Below are 18,539 nucleotides of genomic sequence, written 5' to 3'. Positions count from 1 at the left end.
TACTCTCTTCAGGACCTGCTTCATACAGCACCTTTGCTGGGCTTCCTTTCCTTCTCTATCCCACTGCCTGCTCCCCCACTGATCTTTCCTGGAAACACTTCCTAACAAGTCACTTTCACACACATGATCATTTCAGGGTCTGCTTCTAGGGACACCAAACTAAGAGCCTTTGCACCTTCTCAGAAGACCGACAAAGAACATTCCTAAAATGCCACATCTTACCTATATATCTCACTTTCACTGGTCTGCTGAATTGGTGCTGCCATGTAAACTCACATTTTATGCTTCCTCTTCTTTCCCCAATGCCAATCTGACTGAAACAACAGAGCAGGCAGCGTCTGGATGACCTAGGCCCACAGTTAAGATTTCCTATTTTGACTATCCTCTCTAAAACATGGCCTCTGGGACTACACCAGGCCTCAAAAGGGCAGAAGCTGTTCTCCTAACCTCATGTACAAAAATACTGCTCTGAGGTCTTTAAGAGTATCATAAGATAAAAATGATAGAAAGTTGAGGCTATACAATTTTATAGTTTTAGAATCACATAATCTAATGTAATCTAAGCTGAGTAAAATCACAGACTTGAGAGTATAAAGTGTGAAGAAATGGAAATTACATAAATGAAACGATTGAGTTTTCTACATATTGGCTAATATTCAGGAGTATCAGGATTCATTTTTATAGACATAGTTCTTCACTATCTAACCACGTAAGAGGTTCTAGCAGTATGAAATATGGCCACTCTAATTTTCTCTAAGGAAACTGACTTTGATTGCACCAAGCTGACACACTTACTCCCATTCCCTCTGCCTGTTTACATGGAGTGGACTATCAAAGGCACATATGCTTTCCTGAGAGAGACATCCCGGGATGGAGATGTGAAACTGGCTCATTTCTAAGAGATGGTTGAGGACATGGTGTTAAAGCAATAACTTATACATGGGTGAGCCATTTGAATTATAAAAAGGTTCTAGTCAGTAAGAATTCCCTAATCTTGGGTTATTTAAACAGTGAGAAAATATTTATAGAAGATCATTGAACTCACAGTACAACTTAACTGGCCACACTGTCTACCAAACAGGAACACATCTGAACAGAAAGTAGATGGAAGTTAGGGTTGGAAAAAAAGCTAATTCCTTTATGGGTGCATGAAGGCATTTATTATGATCAAATTCTTCTTTTAAACAAAGAAGAATCCTTTTGCTATAATGGCTCTTTCTTATTTGTTCAGGAGCTACTACGGATTTTTAATAAACTTTCTCAACAGAGAAGAACCTCTTTTCTAAGTTTCTTTTCCTATGCATATATGACTTCTTAAAAAATAAAAATAGAATGAACATATTAACTTTATGATAAGCCATCACAAAAAAATTCATGCAACTAAGAATATAAATAAAATGAAAATAGTATCTGAAGGTGGAAACTGAAGACAAATATTAAAGACAGTATAAATGTTAATACGGTTCTATGTTCTAAGTCTTGGTGCATAAAATTTTAAAATTTATTGTTACAAAAATTGATTTTATACTGTGATGATATATTTAGTTCACTTGGCAGTAAAATTGTTTGGTTTGTGTGAAGAGAAATTCATAACCAACAAGCAGCTTGTAAAAATCCAACCCCATTAATTAAAAAAACTCCTTAGTTTAAATTGTTGACTGTCTTTGGCTTAAATTGTTGACTGTCTTTGGCTTAACAAATTAATGGATACATATGAGAGGAAGTAACATTTACTGGGAAATTTTCCCAGCGTAAGTTTATTTCTCAAGAGAGAAATACTTTTTAAATTTTAATATCCAGAGGCTCCAGCAGTATTAAATAGTTAATCTAATTTGCTAGAACACAAAACAGTAACTATAAAAGAAACACTTTATAGTTGTCAGCAGAACTACCACAGAGATTATTCCATGATTTTCGTAGTTGAATTATCACCTGAAAACAAGTCAGATCTATGTTTCAATTCATGTATCATGAAGAGGAAAAAGTGAAAAACAAATGTTTTCTCCATCGTCATCTAATCTTTCCTTTCTAAAATAAAGGTAAGGAGTACACTTACCTGCAGAGTTCAGGGAGTATACAGACACTCCCTGAAGAGACCTCATATTGGTCTAAGTTGTCAAATTTTCCTTTGTTGTGGTGTGACCTATTGATTTTCAGAACTCGCATTATAGCAGGATACCCAGTTTCTCTGAATGTCACTTAGTGTGGGAGGCTGGGTGTCTGAGGTTTCCAGGAAGAGAGGCCGGAAATGAGCCTCAACGAGGTGAGTACAATGGCTTTCTCAATGCTTCTCCAGTTCAGGTGTCAACTGGCTTCTTGGAAGCAGCTAATTTAATAATTCTGAGAGTTCATCATTCTCTGATGCCTTGGAAAGTCAAGTGCTTCGGCAATTTTAATTTTTGGAAACACCTGAGTGTGCTGTAGTGTGACTTATTTCCCCAAGCCCTGAATTGTAATCCAGGAAACAGGCTCTGTTACCCCCCTTATAGAGTACCCATCATGAAATGAGACTATAAAGATCTTTCTCTTCTGAATAAATATGGCTACGTTCACTGTGGTGCAAGATGAGAACAATATTCTAAAAGGAGATTGTTCTCTGCCAATTCACCTGATTGAATTCCTTCCACATTGTTCTTTAATTAGGAATTTTAGCTCAATAAAATCTTTGGAACATCTGCCATGCCCTCCAGCCCACAGCCACTCCTACCTAGCCCAGGCTTATTGTTTCCATCAACTATCACGTGGGCTGCTCATTGCAATATTGTCCTAACTGGTCTCCCTGCCTCCACTCCTCCCCAACTGCCCAGAATCTGTGATCAGTTCTCCACAGTGCAGCCAGAGAAGGGCTTTGAAAAATGTAAATGTGATCCTGCCAATTCTCTCCCTAAAATCCTTAAATTTGCATACTATTTTCAAAATCTTTAACATGGTCTGCATACCTGGTCCCTGCCTTCCTCTTCATCTTCACCTCACACCACTTTTCCCAGTCACTCTCTTCTATCCCATTTCTTGGAACCAGACTGCCTGGGTTCACATCAAGCCTCCATTATTTACACTGTGTGACCTTGAAATTACTTAATCACTTTTACCACAAATTCCTCATTTACTATAAAATAAAATGCATCTGAAGTGCTTAAAATAGTGCCAACCACTTGGTCAATGTTCAATAAGTGTTGTAAATCATGTGTACAAGACTTTGGGACTTTCACATATGTTGTAGTTTCTGTTTTGGGGCGGGGGGTTTGTTCTGTTTTTTTCAGACAGAGTCTCACTCTATCACCCAGGCTGGAGTGCAGTAGCATGATCTTGGCTCACTGCAGCCTCCGCCTCCCAGGTTCAAGCGAGTCTCCTGCCTCAGCCTCCCGAGTAGCTGGGATTACAGGTGTGTGCTACCATGCCCGGCTAATTTTTGTATTTTCAGTAGAGAAGGGGTTTCATCATGTTGGCCAGGCTGGTCTCAAACTCCTGACCTCAAGTGATCCATCCACCTAGGCCTCCCAAAATGCTGGGCTTACAGGCATGAACCACCACGCCCGGCCATAGTTTCTATTTTGAACATCCAGAGCAGTCACTTCCCCACACCAATTTGCTCACCTTAAATATCACATCCTTGGAAAAGAAAGCCTTCTGTGACCCTCCCTGCCCTACTCCACCTCCTGCTTCCCTCTCCCAATTAATTGAGGCTCAGCAAATCAGTGGACTCATATAGTAAGAGGAATAATTACTGTGAAACTTTCCAAATGGAAGCTTGTTTGACAAGAGACATATTTTTAGATTTAATATCCAAATATTCCAGTGGTTATTAGAGTTGGCCAACCTAATTTGCTAGAACATAGACCAGTAACTATAAAGGAACCAGTTTAGAGTTAAAGACTTTCTAAAACATCTTTTTGTGTTATTCTAATTGCTACAAGATAATTGATCTTACAATAATTTATATATGTGACTATAAAATAATGTCAATGAAGTCATTAAGGAGAAAAAGAAGACAAAGTGTCTCTTCAGTGACCATCAGGCAGTGGAGATTAGAGGACACGTGGGTGGGAACAGGTGAAAGATTCTCTCTGCTCAAGCAAAGCATTCAAATGTTGAAAGAGGGGGCAATAAAAACTGGGCATGGGTGAAATGGGAACAACGTCCAGAGGACTAGTGATGTGCTATGCTGCCAGGATCCACTCTAGGAGGGGCTCAGCTGGGTAACCCGGGCTAGGAAGATGTCCCCAGAGTGGTACATCCCAGCTCCTGGGGCCAGGCCCCGGACTGGAGTTCCTGAGATTTTGAATTTGTTTCCTTCAGATGGGAGCAGCTGGCACCCAAGAAATACATACGAAAATAACGATTTAGTTATGCAGAAATGTTTATAGTATTAAGATTTTTGTGCAAGTTGTATTCACGCAGGTGTGATAAGTTTTGAAATCCTCAGCTGTGCTTTGCATGCTTTATCAGCCTTTACAATATATAAAACATTTTTTAAAATTTGAGGTCAGCTGCGATGGCTCACACTTGTAATCCTAACACTTTGAGAGGCCAAGGCAGGAGGATCGCTTGAGCTCAGGAGTTTGAGACCAGCCTGAACAACCTTTTCTCTACAAAAACTTTTTTACACATTAGCTGGGCATGTTGGTGAGCACCTGTAGTCCCAGTTACTTGGGAGGCTGAGGTGAGAAAATCACTTGAGCTCAGGAGATTGAGGCTGCAGTAAGCTATGATTTCACCAATGCACTCCAGCCTATGTGATACAGCAAGACCCTGTCTCAGAAAATAAATTAAATAAATAAATACATTTGGCAAAGTAGAGAAAATGACATACTGGAATTGTTTTAATTGAAATACTTAGAAAATCTTAACTCAGTAGCCATATTTAAATGTCTAGAAAAATCCTGTTAAGGGTTTGATTTTTAACATAATGAAAATGTGCAAGAAATTTGATACACTATATTTGAGTTTTAATTTGTTGGATTCATAAAATATATAGAAAAAATTTTAATTAGATTTAAAAATCTGCTTCTTTGGTGGTGTTTGTATTTTGAAATTATAAATGAATTCGGTTAAATTTTAGCTAGTGTTGTTTAGAAGAATTTGGTTACATTTATAAGTTTCTTGTAAGTGATATATCCTTAAGAGGACTTGATTAAGTTTGTAAGTGCTGTTTAAATGCTCAGGAGAATTTAATGTGTGCAATTTGTAGATAAATTCATCACTACTCAAAAACTTAAAAAGTTAGTGTTGAAAAACCACCATCTCCTTACTCACCCTTCCCACAGGCCAGCCCTGCTCGGAAGCATCCCCTATTAAGTGATCTGGTTTTAGTACTTTTGTAGTCTAATTGGACTTTAAATGCCTCTGTTGTTTTATTTAGACAATATTTATTAACTTGCCCATTGAAAGAGGGTGATTGAGCTTATATATATATTACTTTCTCTTCCATTTCTCTTTTAATATAAAATTTAATAAAATAAAATTATTTTTAGATTTTCTGTAGTTTGTAATTGTGCCTCTAAATAATATACTCATACTGCCATTTCTTGCTTCATAAATTTTAGTCTTAACTACTCTCCTGACTTAAATGAGGATATCCACTGGAGTACTGGTAAATGTTTAACACCCAGTTTTCATATGGGCAAAACGTAGTATTTGCTCATTTCCACGTAATACTCCCATCAGGAGCATTTTCAAGCTACCAACATGTCACTGACAAGGAAATGTTACTAAGTTGGGAAGACAGCCGTTCCTGCACACCACTGAACTAGTATCCCAACACTTTCTCCCACCTTTTCTCCCTCTTCCATGTCCTTTTGTTGTCAGTTGATTTTTCTTGTTACAATGTCAAGACTTTATATTTGCAATTTATTCTGCCACCATAACAAAAATGTTTACATTTTCCATTGGCTGATTATAAAGTTAAAAGTCAATACCTAATATTTATGAAATTATAGCATGTATATTGTATATAGTGTTGGTCAAGGAGTGTGGGGAGATCTATTTCTTACACCATGGTCCAATTTCATGGCCCCTGAGCCACTTAAGTAAAATTTCTCTAATATCAGAGCCTTTTCTTATACTGTATCAATGGCATAAAATCATTCTATCTGCTTCATATTTTTGTTATTTTTTAATAAAGAAGAGAGGTTTAATTTACTCACAGTTTTGTACGACTGGGGCAGCCTCAGGAAACTTACAATCATGGCAGAAGGGGGAGAGGGACATTTTACATGGCGGCAGGTGAGAGAGAGCAAGCAAGAGCAGGGAAAATGGCCTTATAAAACCATCAGATCTTGTGAGAACTCCACTTCATATTTTTGGATTATAATTTTTATATACAGTCTTTGATTTGGGTTTTTTCTAATTTTCTTTTTTATAGTTGACCAAACGGATGGGCTTTCACCAAATCCTCAAGTTTTTTTCATCTTCCCAACCGCACTACCCACTGGAGAGAATTTCTCTTTTTCCTGGAGATCGCCTACCTCAGCCCCAGTCATCCTGCCCTTACAGGCACTCACAGCACCCTGAGCATTTCCTTTCGTGGTTTTCCTAGGTTGGATGTACCGTTTCCTGGATCCCGTGTCCCACGTATTTCACTTTTTAATTTATTTATTCATATCCTCCCTTCTTTTCTTTCTCTTTCTCCTCCAACCCCCAAAACCCTTTCTAAAGTGCAGCCTTGAGTAACTTTCAAAAAAGTGTTAAGTGGAAATCATTTTCTGGGGCTGCATTTCTGAAAGTGTCTTTAATGTACTTTCACACTTGGTTTAATTTTACTGGGTATAGAACCAGAGGCTGAAAATATTTTTTGCTTCAGTGTTTTGGAAGCATTGCCTCATTCGCTTCTTGCATTCAGGGTTGATGTGGAGAAGTCTAATGCCACACTAACTTATGTCTCTGTTTTCTGAAATTTTGTGAGGGTGTATCTACGTATGTTTTGGGGTTTTGGTTTTTCCTGTTTGTACTGTTTACTAAGTGGGGTCTGTTAATCAGAATCCTTGTGTCCTCTATTATGTATTTGATATTATTTGCCTCCAAGTTTCTCTGTTTTCCTTTTAAAGAACGCCTATTGGCCGGGCACGGTGGCTCACACCTGTAATCCCAGCACTTTGGAAGGCCAATGTGCATGGATCATGAGGTCAGAAGATCAAGACCATCCTGGCCAACATGGTGAAACCCCATCTCTACTAAAAAATACAAAAATTAGCTGGGTATAGCGGCGTGTACCTATAGTTCCAGTTACTCAGGAGGCTGAGGGAGGAGAACGGCTTGAACCCGAGAAGCAGAGGTTGCAGTGAGCGAACATCCTGCCATTGCACTCCAGCCTGGCGACAGAGTGAGAGTTTGTCTCAAAAAAAAAAGAATCCTATCTAGTCCAGGCACAGTGGCTCATGCCTGTAATCCCAGCACTTTGGGAGGCTGAGTGGGTGGATCACCCGAGGTCAAGAGTTTAAGACCAGCCTGGTCAACTCGGTGAAACTCTGCCTTCACTAAAAATACAAAAATTAGCCGGGTGTGGTGGCATGCACCTGTAATCCCAGCTACTCGGGAGGTTGAGGCAGGAGAATTGCTTGAACCCAGGAGGCACAGGTTGCAGTGGGCTGACATTGCGCCACTGCACTCCAACCTGGGTGACAGAGTGAGACTCTGTTTCAAAAAAAAAAGAAGCCAAAAAATAAAAACACCTATCTGCTGGGTGCTAGACTGTTCATATTTGTCTTCTCTTTCATATTTGCTAGCTCTATGTGTGTTTGCCCTGTATTTTTGGAGGATTTGCCAAATTTATTTTTAGTTGGTCTATTAATTCTTTTGAGAATCAGAAATCTAATCTTTCAGGTTCTTTTGTGTTCTCAATTTGTCCTTTCTAAGACATTCTGCTCCTAGTTCATTGGTGTAATAGTTCTTCATCTCTGAATGCATCTCATACGTTTATTTTGTTTCCTTAATTATGCATCTTATAAAGTCAGGAGTTGTTTGTTCACATGAAATTTTAACCTTTTATCCTTCCAAATTTTTTCATGTATCTTGTGATCTTTGTCATTCATATTTAAGAAAGAGTTAAATTGATTCTAGTGGCTGGCGTGTACTCTCTCTATTATCGAGAAGGGATTTTATACATACATATATGTGTATATATATAATTATTTATTTTATTTTATTTTATTATTTTTAGGGATGAGCTCTTGCTCTGCCACCTAGGCTGGAGTGCAGTGTTGTGATCATGGTTCACTGAAGCCTCAAACTCCTGACTTGAGATGACTCAAGTCGTCTTCACGCCTCAGCCTCCTGACTAGCTAGGACTACAGGCATGAACTACCATACTCCAGTGCCTTTTAAAAATTTTTTTGTAGAGACAGGCTCTTGTTATGTTGCCCAGGCTGAAGGGAGTTGTATTTTTGAAGTAAGTTTCTCTGCTGAGCAGAAGGTCTGACTGGGAGCTCTGCCTGTGTGTATGAGGGGTGCTGTCAGCTCCAGCCCACCCATCCTGCAAATAACATAATGAGGGAGGCTTTACTCTGAGAGTCTCAACCAAATGGAAATCCTTAGCTCTCCTCTACTGTTTTAGTCAATTTCTTTAGGAAACAAGCCCACTGTATTTTTTCCTGGAGCCATTGCCAGATTTCTGAGAGCTCTGTGCAGAGAAAGAAATGGTAGGTGGCGGAGAGAAAGTAGGGGTGAGGGGTGGGTCCAACTGGCACAAATTGTCCTGAGACTAGACTTTCAATTCATTGTCCTATTTTCAGCCTCGCTTCTTACTCTTACCCTTCAGTCTTCATGCTAACACTGAACCTAGAACCTGTCTAGGGTTAGGGAAGTTCCCTTATTATTATCTGGTTGTATTTTCCTCAGTCTGTATTTCTCCTTCTGCTTTACTTCTTCAGAACTCTGTAACACTTACAGCCCCTCCCTTTATTTTCTTTATTCTTGTAGGTTTATTTCTTTAGGTAATTCCATTCCTCTCTTCAATATCTGTAACGAACAGGATGCGGATGGATGTGCTCTGCCCACCATTTCAAACCTGGAAATCACTTGGCTATTTTTGAATTCCTTGTTCCCCTAAAGGCACTGTGGCTTCATACTTGTATATCATTCATCCATCATGTACTCAACAATAGGATATAAACAAATTACCAACATTTCTGCCAAATTTCTGTGTTTTTTTCAATGCATTATAGAGCCTTACCCAAGATGTGAAGGGGGCTGAGAAGGGTTAGCTCTTGGGTCCAACAAAAAGCGTTTCTGTGTGATGTTCTTGACACCGTTCACGTTAAGCACAGGATAACCCATCTGTCTGGTCCAGGTGTCCATTACTTCTTTCACTGGTAGCCTACTTGCCTAAGATTGAAAACAAAATGGAGATTAATTAATTAACAAATATGAGAAAATAAAAGGATAGAATAGTTAGATTAGAAAATGATTGGTAAGCCATTTGTAAATCAGACAAAGAAATATTTGGGGACATATACTCTTCCTTACCTCTTCCAGTGCTGCCCAAAAATCAGAAGTTTTTGCATTCTTGAATTGGTATTTTTCCAAGTATATCTGTGTGTAAAAAATAATCAGCATGTTAGAAGTCAATGTTTGCTTTTCTCATACTTTCACAAGATGAACCGAACCCCTGCTACTCAATTCTACCTCCATTGTGCAAAACCAGCCATAGATAACATGTACATGAATGAGCACGGCTGTTGCATTGATATTTGAATTCCATACAATGATCATGTATCATAAAATATTCTTCTTCTTTTGATTTTTTTCAACTATTTAATAATGTGGAAACCATATTTAGTTTATGAGCCTTAAAAAAAATACATGGATGGTGGGCCAGATTTGGCCAGCAGACAGTAGCTTGCTGATCTCTGCTCTAAGGAAATAAATATACAACCTTTTGAATAATAATGATGATGATGGTGGTGGTGGTGGTGGTGGATGAATTGGGGACATTATTCACTGTAAAGCATAAGTCTTCACTCTTCAAATATTTTAAAGTACAAGTCTTTTAGATTTAAGCTTCTTTTGGCAATTTTCTTTACAAAACCTCTTTCTATATGTGAGTTTTCAAATATAGTGTGATTTATCCCCAGAAAAAAATCCCAGTCTTCTAATCCCGTAACTGGGAGCCACTTGGAGTTTGCCAGTAAACTTTCCTAAGTTCCTGCTGTATCACTCCTCTGTTGCTTTCTAGAATTGTCCTGACTGAAAGTGGAGGTCTTTGATAGAAAATGGAACCATCTTCAGTGTTCTTAATGTTAACTTTGCACATATCATTTTCACTCTAAGTTGCTATAATTTTCAGTAGGTGCTGTACCTAAATCACGTTACCTCCTAAATTCCTCTTCTTTTCAGACATAGAGATAAAACAGTATTAGAAGGACTCCAAGAAGCCTGGAAGAGGGATGAAGCCACTTTGGAATGCTGCCTCCATATTTGTTCTTTTGGTTAATTCACTTCTTGGCACTACCACCAGAGGGCAGGCAAAGGAAGGGAGAAGCAGCAATCACTTTTAGGTATTCATTACAGAAAGTTGCACAAATCATTCATCATATCTTAATAAAATAATTGAATATTTGGTAAATCAAACGTCTAATATTTTTAAATAATAATAATTGAATACTTGGCATAGTAATAATTATAACCATAGCTGTGTTTTGATGACAATTTCTGTTGAATATCTTTTAAAATTAATTTAGAGGAGTTTGACTACTACAAGGTCTTGAGCTTAGAACCATGCAATCGTGGAACTGGAAGGGACTTTAAATATTATTTAATAAAGCTCCCACATTTTGAGGTGAAGGAAACTGCTCTCCCTAACTACCTGGGTGCCTTCAGAGGTGAAGAGATTTGCCTGAGATTATGATGAGGAGAATTCTGAACCCTGGATCAGTGTGTGTGGTTTTCATCACTGTTATTGTTGTTACTGTTTTTAAAATTGCAGTTTCTTGCTTCTCATGAACCACAGGCTGAATGGAAATTTATGTAATCAGCATATTAAAAGGTACTAATTTTATATTGTCTAGATTAGTGCTTTTATATTAAGACACTTCCCTCTTCACCTTGAATAATCATGTAATCATTCAAGTCAAAATTACACGATGACCTAGGTCACAGTTCATTATTAGTTGGAATCAGTAAGCACAAAAGGAAACGAACAATGTTTCTGTTACTAGTATCCCAAGAAGGGAAAAGACATTTTCCAGCTGACCCATTCCTGTCTTATTGACAGTACTACTGATACTAGAAAAAAAAGAAAGGAAGAATATATTCTCGGTTTCTATTTTATGACCACATATTGTTATGAATGTCCCCTTCTCTATTACATCTTTTATGTACACGTATAGCCTTAAAGATTTTCCAGTTGATAATTTTGCTCTTATTTCCCCCATCCTGCACCTATTTTGCTGTTTGAGGTTGAGTTTGGGGCAAGGTGATGAGCATGAAAGAGAATAGACAAATGGCCAGCCCCAGATTTAGTTCCACACCAGGTTAGCTAATAAAGAGTCACTTTGGGCAGAAAGTTAGTATTTGCAACAGAAATACCTTGAACTCCCATTCATAGCCTGTGGGATTTCAGGGCAACAATCATAGAGTGATGATGACAACTCAAGGAGGATATTGTTGGGATGCTCAAACTATGTGAACTATGGAACTATGTTCCAGTTGGTCTGAGGGTTTATTGGATGTGGCCCATATCGATCATATACTATTTTCAGATATTAGCTAGTGTTTGAAGATTGAAGGAAAAGGGTGTTTGGGTGTTTTGTGTAAATTCATTCCATAGCACTATAATGGCATGAAATATTAATATCTATTCTTCATAGTTCAGTTTTTAGCACCATCTGTGATCACAGTTAAAGGAAGACTTTTAACTTAAGAATTATTAATTTTAGACAAAACCGGTTTTTTAAATTAATTATAACATAGATACTAGGTTAAAGGAAATATGAGAGTTTTATGGAATTATTAGGATAGCTGTTCATTTTCAAGGAATCTTAGTACTTCTCTATCAAAGTCAATATGAAAGATTATTTAATTTGAAGCCAGCTCTGAAGATGCCAAAATTATGTTATTTATTAATTACAATTTAATTTAGAATCAAAACTATACAAACTGAATTTTAACTTAATTTTTGAAAATGAATCTTCTTTATTTCTATGTCCTGTATAATTTATTATAGGCTATTCACTCATTCATTCATTTAACAAACATTTTCAGGATGACGTAACATGTGTAATTAAACTAGGCCCTGCAGTATGGGTAAAGATATAGAAGACAGAGTCCCTGATTAAAGATGCTTACAATGGGCAGGGCACAGTGGTTCATGGCTGTAATCCCAGCACTTTGGGAGGCCGAGGCGGGCGGATCTCTTGAGCTCACAAGTTCAAGACCAGCCTGGGCAACATGGCGACACCCCGTCTCTACTAAAAATATAAAAATTAGCCGGGTGTGGTGGTGCCTGTAATTCCAGCTACTCGGGAGACTGAGACATGAGAATCGCTTGAACCCGGGAGGCAGAGGTTGCAATGAGCCAAGATCACGCCACTGCACTCCAGCCTTGGCGACAGAGCGAGACTCTGTCTCAATAACAATAATAATAATAATAATAATGCTTATAGTGAGGGAATATACGATAACATTTGAGTTTGAAACTTATGGAAAAGTTACAAGATGTTCTCATGATGCAGAAGCACAAGCACATAGCTTCTCTCTTTGCACCTAATGTCTCTACAAAATATTTTACTAATAGACAAAGGGTTAAAATATACTGATATACTTCCAAATATTTCCGAAATCTTGACTTTATTTCTTACTTTAATAATCACCTAGATGTTTCACTATTGGGTAGAAGGGGGCCGTTTTCTTTTAGAGTAGTGTAGAGAGGGCTAAATGCCACATAAGAAGGCTTGATGGGAGTGAGATCTATGTGAATGGTGACCTTCTCCTGGGGAATCACATACAGAAGAAGTACTTTCTGTGGCAGCCAGCAGGGGGCATTTCTCCAACCTGTTTTCTGCTCTCTGGGATGAATACCGTCAGCACTGCTACTCCTGACTACCTGGGTTATCGCAGCAGGCAGGATGTAGGTGGAAGGGAAAGAGTAGGAAGAGAACTTCATTTCTAGGCTGGAATGGGGCCAACCTGCAGAGACGGCAGTTATAGGGACACATTGTAGCTACTTTGATAAAATTAAAAATAAAAACAAACCTGGGACGATTGGCTTAGGGTCTGTTAGAAAAACGAAAATGAAACAGAAACATCTCCTGGAATAATACGCTTAAGTGGGATGTGTGAAATGTTTCAGAAAGTTTATTGTCATTTCTGTTACCAAAAGGAAATAAGCCTCTTTATTCACTGACTCCATTGTAATAAGCATACTAATATTGATCTTTTCTAATCTAATAATAAGGGAAAAGTCTTATACTCAGTATAAGGGATGACCTTTATAAATAAATTTAGATGTTTATATCATGTTGCTATGGAAAGAATTGTATTCCCTGAAATTCATATAAACCCTAACCCCCAGTGTGATAGTATTTAGAAACGAAACCTTTGGGAGCTGTCACATTTAGATGAGATCACGAGGCTGGGACTCTTATGATGGAACCAGTATCCTTATAAGAGACACCAGAGTGCTCTCTCTCTCTCCCTCTCTCTCTCTCTCTGCTATGAGGACACAGTGGGAAGTCTACCATCTGCAAGCCCGGAAAAGAGGCTTCACCAGAAACGGAATCAGCCAGCACTTTGATCTTGGACTTTCTAGCCTCCATAACTGCAAGAAAAATGCATTTCTATCGTTTAAGCCACCCAGTCTATGGTATTTCCTTATGGCAGCCCAAGCTGACTAAGACACATGTAAGGAGTTTCAAAAATAACTAAGTAATCTGTTTCAACTTCTCCATGAGACTTCTGCTAAATGATCATTACAGATACAATGTAGGTACTCAATTGGATGTAAAATCATCTTTTTATCTTTTGCTATATTATCTATGCCTCAGTAAAGAGATTAAAAAGTAATTATCCTTGATTAATCACATATCTTAACATTCACCAGCCACATATCAATGTAGTTTACTTTTGATATCACTTAAAGTAATAAATCATACCTGACATCCTTTTTGAAAATTCTCTGGCTTTATCCAGTCTTCAAGCATTCTCAAAATGGAAGATCCCTACAATGGGGAAAAAAAGACAAATGAAACTAATAAAGGCTATGTAAGGAACAATGATCAGTTATTACTCTTGCAACTAGTATTTCATGATCATATTTGTGAGATTAGTTCCTCAAGATGATTCTGCTAAATTATATGGCTCTATGATTTTAGGATGAAAATACCACTTGGCACAGTCCCTGTATCTATGCATCTAAAATAACTAAAAGGTAAAGAGAAATTGCTAAAATGGCCATCATTTCAGGGACTTCAGATTCAAATAATTATTGCACTTCCTGAAATAAACCAGCAGATGGGGCTTTCTTAATGAAAGAGAAATAGTCTAAAAAATCACATTCTTTGATGAATGAGGAAAGTAGTTTCAAGGTAAAATTCTGCCAACTTATTAAATATATTTTCATATTTGAAAATAAGAATTAGATTTAGCAGAGGGAAGTAGATAGTCAAGGAATTATCTGGTCAAATAGCTTAATATACATGGATACATAATTTAGGCATACAATCTTTCTCTTCTCAGTGGTCTATCTCATTTGCTTTCCTTTCATCTGAAGAATCTGATGAACATCTTGGCTCTGTACTTTCTTTTTATGTGTTATAAGGTTAGTACTGAAATGCACAATTTGTAATATTTTAAACCAATTTTCAAGTAACTGAATGAAAAAAGAACACTGCCCCCCACTTAAATTAGTAATTTTTACTGTAAGTTATTAAGCATTCTAAATTAATTTTATACCTATTTAGAAAGCTAAAGGCCTAGAAACATTTATTTATCTTGGACATAATATCTTAAACCTGAGGAGTATCTAGGACTAAGGGGAAAAATGATTGAATAAATTTAAACTTCTCCCATGTGAATAATTAGAATAGGCTATAAGTGGATTCGAAATTTTCATTTTGACATAAAGATAAAAGGAATCATTCATAATATCAAAGAAAAATGAATACAAGAAGGCTGAACATACACCATGGGAATCATATGAGAGGGAAAGTCAAAAATATGATGCTAAGAATTTCAAATGCTAATACATAGAAGCTTTTTCACTCAAGTATTCATTTTAATAATTATAATATTTTTGACTCAAATAAAACTTTAGGTATTACTCAGGATAACAAAATGTATTAGCTTGCAGTAGCTTCTAAGCACCTCAGTGTAGTGGGAAACCCATAAGAAGCTGAAGTAGAAAATGACTAAAATAAAAATTTAAATTATGTTACATACAGATGTGGAATATGTTTGAAGAAGAGACTATATGAAATATTATGGGACAGAATGTGTCACATAAATCTTGGAGTTACAGATTTCCAGCAACTTTTCATAAAATATTAGTGGAGAAAAAATCCTCACCTACAATATGCTAACAAATTCATCTTTACATCTTCTAAAAAGGAATAAAAGTATTTCCTTCTGAGTTGGATTTAAATGTTTATTGCAGGCATTAAAATGTTCTACTAGAAAAGCTGTGCACATATACGGCATTTCTTGTTGACCACGTAGAAGAAAAAGATTTATTGTCTTTTAAAAAATCAAATAAAACAATTTTAAATGTGATGCTTCAAGTCTAAATATTAAATTATCAGAATGAAAATAATTATATACAAATGTGTAAAGAGAAATTCTTAAAAATCTCTTTTAAAATTCTGTGACAATGACCAGCACTAAATTCTACTGAAAAGTACAAACTATTGAATATTCAGCACTCAGAATAACTTCTACACCGTTTTCCAAAGCTCACTGGCACAGTGTGACCATTCTTACCATTTTTAGGTATCCACTAAAAGAAAAGTCACTAAACAGGAAGATGTTCAAAACAATGTTCTATTTCTCCCACCTTGCTATAGGATATTCCATCAAAAACAGATGTTATTTCATCAGGGGTTGTCACAGTCACAATAATTGGATGCGAAGACATCAAAGAATCATCCTCTTGAACAGGTAATACATCTTCAAGTAACATTTGGTCACGCTAAAATGAAAGAATGAGCCAAAGGAATATAGTATTTCCTTTATACTAGTTTATAAACTAAAATACCATATATAAGAAAAATTGGAGGAAAATAAATATAAATGACTTAAGTTACTTAAACATTAGGTCTTCAAATTAATCATATTTTGCACTGATTGAGCTATATTGATTTCATTCCCTTCTTCTACTTCTAATTCCTTTTAATTTTTCCCCCAGATGACAGGCCGAGAAGACATCAACTTCTGTGAATTCTGCTTCTGCTACTTCTGTATGACTTTTGGATATGTGCCAAACTTTTCAAGCCCTATTTCTATATCTGTGCAATGAGAATGATGACATCACTCCACAGATTTGGTCTAAGAATTAAGAGAGGTTGCATATCAATTTGCCAAATATTGATGTTCAGGTTTTTCTAATATTAACTTGTTATTGGAATTTGGATACTTCATAATTAATGAAAGAAAATATTGGCAGTTTATCCTTTAGTTCTAATCACCTCTCGTTTCCCTCCTAGGTTTTGTCAGCAATACAGACTGGTTGACAGGCCTAGCAGTACTGTCAGATTTCCTTGGTTCAAAGCTCAGTCTTTTTACTTTCTAGATATGTAAGTTTAAGCAAGTTTCCTCACCCATTAAATAGAAGTAATTATGGCCTGTACTTTTTGGAACTGTGCACAGGACTCAGTGATAAAATTCATGGTTAGTACTTGGCATAGTACCTGGCACAGAATGAGAACCTAACCCATTAGCTGCTATAGTTATTTTGACTCTTAAGCAGTAAGATTCTGAAATCTAACTCTGCTAAATCACTACTAACTTTAAAAATTTCATTGGCTCTACTTAATTAAAAATATTTCCAAAACAGGAGTATGCTGTATTAGCTTACATTTTCCAATTATGCGGGTTTCATTTATAACAGGAAAGGTACTGCTGTCAAGTGATGACTGCCAATCAAGATAATTTTGACTTGCATTTTGATTTTTGTATACCTAGGAAGTTTACGTATGGTGAGTAGAAAGATCCTGTTCTCAGTGTCAGGAAGATTGACTATACCAGCTGTGTGTGTGATTTTGGATTTTGCTATCAGCTGTGTGTGTGATTTTGGATTTTGCTACCACCTATCTCTGTGATGTTGGAAAGTTCTATCATTTTCCTGGCCTTCCGATTTTTCACCAGTGAAACGAGGTATTCCATGATTGTGGTATTTATTGAGCTCGCTTATAAAATATCTTTATCTATCTGACCCTTCCATCCGCAAGACCTTAAATTGAGAACTCCTTAAGGGCAACAAGTGTATTTTATTCATTATTCATTTTGGAGTCCTCCATTTGCTGAATGAAGAATGAATGAATGGGCTGGGCTCGGTGGCTCATGCCTGTAATCCCAGCATTTTGGGAGGCCAAGGCAGGCAGATCACCTGAGGTAAGGAGTTCAAGATCAGCCTGGCCATCATGGCAAAACCCCATCTCTGCTAAAAATATAAAAATTAGCCAGGAGTGGTGGCGAGGGCCTATAGTCCCAGCTACTCAGGAGGCTGAGGCAGGAGAATTGCTTGAACCCAGGAGGTGGAGGATGCAGTGACCCGAGATTGCTCCACTGCACTCCAGTCTGGGTGACAGAGTGAGACTCCATCTCAAAAAGGAAAAAAAAAAAAAAAAAGGAATGAATGAATAGATGAAGGAATGAATTAATTGTTGTGTTGAACGATGTGATTAAATTTCATTTGAGAAGTGCATAGCAAATTCTTCTGGAATTTAGCCATTGCTTTTGAAACACAGAACTTGGAATATTAGACAATATTAAAATCTTATAATTTCTTATAACAGTTTGCTATAAGGGCCTCAGTATACTGTATGGGAGAAAATAAAGGACAACACAATTTTCCATTTATACAGTTTATTTTCAATAAATTATAAAATCAGCAATTTTCCATGTAGATGAGTAGTTTTCAACTGGAGGAGATTTTTGTCCCCCACGAGACAGCTGGAAATATGTGGAGACATTTTTAGTTGTCACAACAGGGGCTGGCAGGTTACTGGCATTTAGTTAATAGAAGTCTGGGATGCTAAGTATCCTATAACGCACAGGAAAGTCCCGCACAAAAAAAGAATTATCTACTCCAAAATGTCAATAGTTCCATAGTTGAAAAAAATCCAGATGTAGATAAGATTTTTAAAGAAGTAATTGTTGTAAATTAGACTTTTCGCTTTGTAAAGCAGGCTAGAGCAACTGTAAGGGCTTCAAGCATTTAACTTTTTTGTTCTGTCCAGTAGAGGGCAGTATTTTACACAGTACAAAACCTCTTGTAATTAGACACATCCACATATTTGCACATTCATATATGCAATCAAGAATACTCCCATGATATAAATGTAAATAACAACTATACCTAGCTTTTCTGAAAAAAAATTTTAGAGTTCATAAAA

At 37.0% G+C, this 18,539-nt stretch overlaps 1 protein-coding gene across 1 annotated transcript in view; it reads right to left on the bottom strand.

Moving 5' to 3' along the window:
* Positions 1-18,539, bottom strand: part of ENPEP (glutamyl aminopeptidase) — an 85,995-nt gene that overhangs the window by 32,105 nt on the left and 35,351 nt on the right. The window contains exons 7-10 of the mRNA XM_003830026.6: positions 15,980-16,114; positions 14,085-14,150; positions 9,460-9,525; positions 9,167-9,318 (exon numbers count right to left, since the gene is read on the bottom strand). Coding sequence (XP_003830074.2) covers positions 9,167-9,318; positions 9,460-9,525; positions 14,085-14,150; positions 15,980-16,114 — 419 coding nt within the window. The remainder of the gene's footprint in view (positions 1-9,166; positions 9,319-9,459; positions 9,526-14,084; positions 14,151-15,979; positions 16,115-18,539) is intronic.

This window comes from Pan paniscus, chromosome 3, assembly GCF_029289425.2.
Source record: "Pan paniscus chromosome 3, NHGRI_mPanPan1-v2.0_pri, whole genome shotgun sequence".
Lineage (NCBI taxonomy): Eukaryota > Metazoa > Chordata > Mammalia > Primates > Hominidae > Pan > Pan paniscus.
The sequence above is the reverse complement of the archived record's forward strand: the minus strand, read 5'-3'. Positions and strand labels throughout refer to the sequence as shown.